Source organism: Pelodiscus sinensis, chromosome 18, assembly GCF_049634645.1.
Source record: "Pelodiscus sinensis isolate JC-2024 chromosome 18, ASM4963464v1, whole genome shotgun sequence".
Taxonomy (NCBI): domain Eukaryota; kingdom Metazoa; phylum Chordata; order Testudines; family Trionychidae; genus Pelodiscus; species Pelodiscus sinensis.
The window spans coordinates 15,081,029-15,089,802 of NC_134728.1; the positions used below are offsets into that span (position 1 = coordinate 15,081,029).

Below are 8,774 nucleotides of genomic sequence, written 5' to 3' on the forward strand. Positions count from 1 at the left end.
TTCATTTCCTGTTTTTTTAGTGGTGAGTGTTATTGAACTCAAGGTTTTGGAAGGGCATGAGACAGCACAAGGCACCCATAGCTCAGCATTAATGAAGGCATTTTTTTTTTTGTCACGAATGTGAGCATCAAGTTTAGAATTCCAAGAACTACTAATTTTAACCCCAGAAGGATGGATTCTCTACCTTTTCCTTTCTGAGTCTCTTCCTCACCTCCCTGGGCAACATTTTATAAAAACTCCTTGTGCCACAACAAGTATTTTTCTGCATATAAAAGCCAGGGCTGGTGTTAGGGGTAGCAAGCAGGACAATTGCCCAGCGCCCCTTGTCATAGATAGCCCCACACAACTAAGTTGTTCAGGCTTTGGCTTCTGCTGCAGGTGGTGGGGCTTGAGGCAGTGGGCTTCAGCCCCACCTGGAGAGGCTGTGGCTTTCTACCCTGGACCACAGTGAGTGTTAACACACCTGCCCTGCTTTGCTGTTCCCCTGAAACCTGCTTGTGGAACTCCCACCTCTGGCAGAGAACCATCCACTGGACTAGAGCATCATTAAAGGAGGGATATGGAGCACTGTTCTCTGAGCTGTATACCTGGGTGGCCACCCAAGAGAAATTCAAATGCTGCCCTGCTGATCAGTAGAGCACCTAAAACCAGCATCATATGTTTCTAGTCGTGGTGCACATCTGCACACAACAAAATTTATTCCGCACGTGGATGGAAAAAAAATTAGAGGGAACGTTGCTATGGAGAGGAGGCACAGAAAAGATCTCTGTCCTTTGCCTAGCCAGGAAGCTTCTAGGCCTGTGGTGTCCAACCAATTCTGAAGCAGTAGCCACTATAGTGGCTACAACTATAGCAAACTAACCATACTCAAAAGGTCAAATAGCTACATTGTTCAAACCAAGTAGCCACACATGTGGCTAGTGGCTGGAGTGTTGGACACCACAGTTACAGGCACAGCAGTAGAAACTGGAAGATAACTCAATTAAGAACTGTTTGTTTTTCCCCAACTCTAGCTCCTATGAGTCCATGCTCTCTCTGCACTACTCCTTTTAAAAGCTCAAAATGTTAAAAACTCTGGAAATTGAACAGTGAAGGGATTCAATCTGTACCCTAATCTCATATATTGTATTCCTTTATCACACACTTGATGTAGAAGAAATTGAGTCACAGTAGTGACGTTGGGCCATGTATTGAATCACAAAGATTTTATTTAAGTTGTTGCTATATTTTGTTCCCCTTTGTGGCGTAATGGTGATTGCATGCTACAGCACATGACCATATCACATTTAAAATAGGATGATAGTGACTATCTGAACTTGGTCAGAATTAAATTTGAAAGCCAAATTTAGAAAAGAAAAGAAAAGAAAAGAAAAGAAAAGAAAAGAAAAGAAAAGAAAAGAAAAGAAAAGAAAAGAAAAGAAAAGAAAAGAAAAGAAAAGAGGCTCAGAGATTAATCAGTACCAGAATCAAGACTAGAACACACATCTCTTAGCTTCCAGATCTCCTTAGACAGACATGCCAGAAAACGCCCCAGAGCCCATTAGAAAATGCAAATGAAAGGAAAAAATGGTTAAATTCCCAAATTTTTGTTTAGCATTCCCAAAAGGCTTTTATTGAAAAAACTGAAAACATTTTAGGAAAGTAGGTTCTTCTTGTGAAACTTTTCATTAAGTTGAAAACCTAGCTTTTCCATTAAAAAATGGATGGATTTTTTTTTTGGCCAGCCATAATCATTTAATCATACTTCCTCCTAGATGCAGAAACATAATTAGAACATGTTGAAGCAGCTGATGTTAGCACACCCTTTATGTGGTAACAAGGGAAGGGGGAGGGGATAGTTTCCTAAATGACAGCTGCTCTGGGCCACCTTTATGTGCTAGACTTAGACTGGAAGATGGCAAGACTATACAGTTTTCTAATTTGGGGCAGTTCCTATTTTTCTGCACAAAGGAAACTAATGCTAGAAGAAGCTATTCCATCTGGCATCATGGGCTTTATAGAAAAAATGTGGTCTGCAGAGGATGGTCTTTTTAAGGCAGGGACTGGTAACCTGGACAATGATGATGTCTTCCCAGCTTCGTTGCTTGTTGGGCAAACATTTAACTTTCTGTACCTCATTTTGTCCACAGATAAAATGGGGAAACTAAATACTGTTCACAAGACTTGCTGTGAGGACTGATAAATCTTTGCAAATGTTTTGAGCAAAAGCAAATAGAAGGAACAAGGGCAAACAGTGTTTATTACTAACATCTGTGGTTCCATTTTCCATCGCTAATTTAGAAGCCCAATTTTAAAAACTGCAACCTACATGTCAAACAAGACATTTGTAGATGCTGTTACAGAAAGCTGGAATGGACAGTGCTTACAATCCAGACCAAAATATCAAGATTCACTTACAGCAGATATTAGATCACCCTGGCTTGGGGCTGTGTGTGAAAACAAGTGTATTCAACACTTTCCAAAGACAAAAGGAACTGAGCATTTTGTTCTATTTTCAGTCCAGTCATTATGGCAGAATAAGATTTTAGGATGTGCTTAATTATTCACAAATATTTTGCCCTCTCTGCACACATATAATTCTGATTCATATTACTTTATATTTGTACATGAAGGGGCGAATCAGCCCATAGGTTATATTTGAACAGTTCCATAAATCATATATTTGTCTTTTGAAGATGAGATGCAATCACTTGCAGTCATTAGAAATCCCATGTTAATTATTAAGGCAAAAGAGCCAATTAGACATCTAATAATCTGCCATTTTCATAAACATTGCTTACCAATATAGTATAAATATCACTGTATAATTCTTCACTTATAGAAGATTGAGTCAAACCTAACTTCTTTAGACAGAAACACTGCCCCTCTTCTTGATAAAACAGAATATTTTTTCAGGTAACTATGGACTGCATGTTACAAATTAAGATTGTATGTTACAAAGTATTATGCTAGTAACTGATAAACAGGAATAGAGTGTGCTTTAAACAGAGACTAGCAGATGCAGCTATACATTCCATATACATTCTCACAAGAAATAAGATACCATTAAATAAAATACAGTAGAGGTAATCTGGTACTTACATTGACTTTCATCTTGTCTTTTTTCTGTTATTCCATTACTTACATATGCATAATACACCCTCCCTTTCTCCAAGTGAAGTTCTTCAGCAGAGTGAAGTACTGTGAGGTTTGGCTAAACGCCTGGAGATTACATGTTCATCTTACACCTACCAGGGCTGGACTTGCTGTGAACCCTGCCCAGGGTGAAGTGAGCAGCCACTGAATGCATGGAACTAATTACATAGTAAATTCTCTCTAAGATTACGTAGCCGGCAGCTATGTTCATGTAAATGAAGAAATGGAACAGGGAGAAGCCTCTGGGAAGAAAAGGCAGAAACCAAGAGAAATTCAGATATTGTAGAGATAAAAGAAGGTCATGTGGACACTGCAGTGAAACTAAGAGAGATAGTGATTTGAGGGAATTTGGGGGCTTTTTCCAAAGGCAGTATCAGTTCTTCTTCCTTGTCAGTTTGTATTTAAAAATACTTTGATTTTGAATGTTTCATGTTCAGGTCCTAGAAATGTCATAGCTCAGCGAGATCTTTACAGCTACATAAATCACTGCAGAGTAACCACACATTTTAAAGGTAGAATCTGAGATAACAACACTAATGAGATTGTATTTAACATCTGCTGTTTACGATTTTCACAGGTTCCTTTATACAAGAAGTGATCTTGCCTACATTGTTTTCCTTCCTCTTTCTATATAGTAAGCACATTCTCTTTCCGCCCAAATCTTTAAAAATGCTGTGTCTTGTAGGCGGACAAAACCTTTGAAAAAAAAACAACCCACCCTAAATTTTAACCCTTTGCACTTGGACTGGACTTGGTAATAAAGAATCACTCAACCACCTTTCTAGTCTTGTCAAGTGTCTAGTATAGTGACACTTGCAATAATTTCTGATCTTTTCAGAATTGTTTTTTTCAGAAAAAACTCCAATACAATCTGACAAAATGGTTTTTGCCCATGATAGCTTATGTCCCATGCTCTTGCACTAAATATATTTTATTCTCTATGCAAACCGTTATCTAAAATGTTAGAGGACCACTGAGGGATCTAATTAACTGTTCATTTCCTGTTTTTTTTAGTGGTGAGTGTTATTGAACTCAAGGTTCTGGAAGGGCATGGACACCACAAAGCACCCATAGCTTGGCATTAATGAAGGGATTTTTTTTTTGTCACGAATGTGAGCATCAAGTTTAGAACTCCAAGAAGTACTAATTTTAACCCCAGAAGGATGGATTCTCTACCTTTTCTTTTCTGAACCTTTTATAAAAACTCCTTGTGCCACGACAACTATTTTCCACATATAAAAGCCAAGGCTGATATTAGGGGTAGGAAGCAGGACAATTGCCCAGCGCCCCATGTCATAGGTAGCCCCGCAAAACTAAGTTTTATGTCATATAGCAGCTATTGGCATTATCATTTGTGAATGTGCAAGAAGAGACTTCAGCTTAGAGAAACTGCACAAATGTTATCTCCACACAACGTAGTTTTTAAAAATATATTTTAGCACCAACAATAATCTTGTGTCCTCAGAGCTGCCGTAAAAGTAGCCTAGTTGACCACAGGAAGATGACCCCACGGAGGGACTCTTTAATAGCTTAGCTCATACACTAATCAACAGCTCCCTCCAGGGCCGCATTATGACTTTCGTGGGCCCTAGGCACTTTTGCCTTCGTGGGTCCCTTCCTCCATAATAATATCAATATTAAAAATTATTTTTGATACATTTTTTTCTGTTTTAGGAAAAATTTAATAGATTTTCGTGGGCCCGAAAATTTTCATTTTTTTCTGATGTGAGAAAAAATTAAAACATTTTCTTTGGCCCTAAAAGTTCATTTTTTTCCTTCTGATTTTAAAAGAAATTAAAACATTTTCGTGGGCCCCTAAAAGTATCGTGGGCCCTAGGCACTGTGCCTACTGTCATCCCTGGTTCCCTCTTACACTAGTAGGGATGTAGTGTAGAGAAAGAGAGCAGGACTGTGAATTCTAAAAACCCACATCTGCCCCTCATTCCTCACAGCCTTTGACAAGTGGTGCAAGTTAGGCTGCTTTAACTTGCTGCTGGTGGCTGACTGGCACGTAGCCAGGCCAGGCTCCGAGACTGCAGAGATAGCTTACAGTCTTTACACAATTCACAGCAGAGGCTGTGAGGTTGCTGCACAGTTGCACAGTGAGAGTAGGCAAATAAAATTCTAAACACTGGGTGTTCTCGTCGGTACTCATCAGAAGTAAGTTTTAGCCTTCTGTAAGCTCGATCACTTACAAATATGCAAGGTAAAACAAAAAGCAAACACATACTGAGCATGTCATCAAGGAGAGACACATTTAAGAGTAGGCTTACACATGTCTAACAGGTGCTTAGCTATGTGCATCTTTGTTCTCACTTCATGCTGCTGCTAGACGGGAGCAACATGGCAGCTACCCCCCAGAACTCATTAATACACAACGGAGCCCTGGCGCAGATGCTGTGTGCCCGGCCAACTCTTTGTACTTTGCGCCTATGGGACTGTGCATGGTGCACAATCAGCCCTCAAAACACATACTCAAAAAAAAAAAAATTAACAAGATGTCCATAGAGCATTTTAATACAAGGGAGTCCTTTACAGAAGCAGTTTATCCTGCCTGGCGAAGGGTGGCGGTGGTGGTGGTAGTGATGAGGGGGAAAAATAGGGGGAGAGGAATGTCTCAGAGCTGCTGGAATAATAGGAACAAATAGGTCACTTTGCATGTTGCATCAGAAACTTGTACCCCTGATTTCTTATCATACTTCATTTCCATAAGGCAGTGGCGTTCAAACTATGGATTGCAGCCCAGTACTGGGTTATAGAATGTCAAGCACTTGGTCTTGTTGCTGCAGGGTGATCAGCTGAGCAGTGGGGGTGCTAAGGCAGGATACCTGCCTGTCCTGGCACCTCAGACTATGCTGCAGTCCAGAGGCTGCCAGCAACAGGCCTGGCTCCTATGTGGGGAGGGGAGAGAGAGCGCACACAGGACTCCATGCACTGCTCCTGGATGCTTCTGGGGTACAGCATGGTCTGGGTGCCAGGGCAGGCAGGAAATTGCCTTAGCAACCCCTCTGCACCACTGACCGGGAGCTGCTCAAGGTAAGTACCTTCTGCCCCAGCCCTGACCTCCCTCCCAAAGCCAGGGCTGCCTCCTACACTCCAAAGCTTTCATTCTGAGCCCCACCATGGAGCCTACACTCTAGTCAAGTTGTGTTGGGTTGCAGGCATCAACTATTTTCTTCAACTGGGACATGAGAAAAAAAGTTTGCAAACCACTGCCGTAAGGTGTGTGGATTTGTAAAAGGGCACTGCTCAGAATGCACAAGTCAACTTGATATTGCTAACTTTAGAAAGCCACTAACCTACTTTGAAATCTATGACTAAAATATCACACCTGAAATTTGCTAAATTGGAAATAAAAGTGGTAGGAGCCAATCTGAATATATGAGCTTCAAAACAAACAGGTCGAACTGTCATCCCAGTAATACACAGGAAAATGTGTCCCATTGTCTTTTGATGGACTTGACATTGAAAAAATTGTCCTCTCTTATTCCAACAGACATTGACAGAAAACTCTGAACACACTACAAGATCCATGTACTGCCCATTGGGTGCGTTTCCTTACATTTCTGGTATCAAACTCCAACCCAGAAGAAACAAAAAATATCCTATATCGGGGGTAGCCATGTTAGTCTGAATCTGCAAAAGCGGCGAGGAGCCCTGTGGCACATAGACTAATCGAAGTGTTGGAGCATAAGCTTTCGTGGGCAAAGACCCACTTTGCATCTGACGAAGTGGGTCTTTGCCCACGAAAGCTTATGCTCCAACACTTCGGTTAGTCTATAAGGTGCCACAGGACTCCTCGCCACTTTTTTAAAAAATATCCTGAAATGATATTTACATTCAGTACTGAGATCGCAGTCACTCATCTACAGGTTGGACCTCCCTGGTCTGGCATCCTCAGGATCAGAGGGAAGTCATTTCTGGCCCCCCTACCCAGCTCTGCTCCTGGTCTGGCTGCCAGCCTCCTGGCTGGCTCCTTCTTAACACTGGCCCAGCTGGGCTCATGAACACAGCAGGGCTACTCTCTGTCCTCTCTGTCAGCTACCCTCCTGCCACCAGCCCTGCCATCCCTGCTGTGGCAGCCTGCTGCCCAGTTGGAGCCCCTGGTGCTCTAGTTGCCCTGCCACCAGCCCACCTGGGCTCCCACAGCAGGGCTCCCTGCAGCCAACCCGGTTGGGGCTCCCAGCCCCTGCAGAACTCCTGCCTCTGGCCCTCCACCAGGAGACATTGGTCCAGCAACATTCATGGCACTACTAGACCACAGATGTTGCTGGACTAGAGAGTCCTGGTTTGGAGAAGTCCAACCCATACAAATTATTACATTAAGCTGCCTGATAGACTGAACATTGCATTGAGAGTCACGAACTCCAGCATTCTCTTTAACTCTGACACACAGTCTTTTGGCAAACGATTTGCATTACAGTTGTGCTCACATTTGCTAGGTGGAGTACAAACATACAGACAAGTTCCCTAACACCGAAAAGCTTACAAACGGATTTCATCCTAATAAAAAAATCCTCAGTAAATTATTTTATACTGGCTGTAATATAGGGAACTAACTTACCTACCTTACACGTGTTGTGTAGAACAGTGTTTCTCAACCTTTTTTTATAAAGTACCCTTTTAAAAAAAATTATAAGTAGCCCCAGTACCTACAAGTTTTCAGACATAATTTTTTTTTCTACCATTGCAACACATTTGTTTAAACAACTTAATCGTAGCTGGGCAAGCAATGAAATTTGTGTGTGTAAAAAGTACAAAAATAATAAAGCGTATAAAACTTAAAACAAAAATTCAGTTTTTTCCAAATTTCAGTTGTGTTGACGTACTCCCCCAGACTTCTGGTACCTAATGGTACTAATACCACTGGTTGAGAAACACTGGTGTAGAGTACTTAGTTAATAATAATACATTATTATATAATCAAATAACTTTACAAAGCAGTATGAACTAATAAGAGAGGCAGTAACCCCAAGATAGAAGCTGGGGCTTACTTCATTTTTGTCAGTATAATTACTGCTTATAAAATCTCTTAGGTTTCCTTTTATTCAAAGTTCCATCAAGGAGAATTTTCTTCCAACTTCGACAATGCTGCCACAGCTAGGTCTCCAATAGCAGAAATACAGGCAAACATCAGGTACCTTAACATCCACACCAAAAACTCCCTTTCCACAATCAGATGATAAAGACATAAAATGTTTATGATACTACAAAAGTAATTCTGAACTTAAAAAAAAAATTACTCATTGCAGCTCCATTATTTTAAGTCACTAAATTCTGTTCTCATAAATCATCAACCTACCTTTTCAGCTGTGTTGATTCTGGTGTTTTTATCCATAGCTGTCACCAAGCAGCAGTGTCTCTTTGAATATTATAAATAATCAGCACAATGTTATACAGAGCTCAGTTCTGCAAAGTCACAATGTGTCAGGAACTATTTCTCAAGAAAAAAAAAGTCTAACAACTATTGGTCTGAAAGCATTTAGGAAGCTATACAAAAGCTTTCCCATAAAAGTCATTTTCTGTGACAGCAGATAAGATTAAAACAAACAAAATAGCCCTAACTGTGTCTACAATGGGAATAACATGTCTACAAAGTGAAGTTTTCCTTGATCTATCTGTCACAGCCTTGTTGCAAA

The 8,774-nt window shown here is 40.8% G+C and overlaps 1 protein-coding gene across 2 annotated transcripts in view; it reads right to left on the minus strand.

The window, feature by feature from the left end:
* CASS4 (Cas scaffold protein family member 4) overlaps positions 1 to 8,774 on the minus strand; it is a 39,922-nt gene extending 31,148 nt beyond the window's left edge. Inside the window, exon 1 of one of the 2 annotated variants that reach the window (XM_006129397.3) lies at positions 8,438 to 8,774. In XM_006129397.3, coding sequence (XP_006129459.2) covers positions 8,438 to 8,473 — 36 coding nt within the window. In that variant the 5' untranslated portion in view covers positions 8,474 to 8,774. Of the gene's footprint in view, positions 1 to 3,081; positions 6,766 to 8,437 lie in introns of those variants that run through there. The other variant, XM_006129398.4, reaches the window with a different exon arrangement.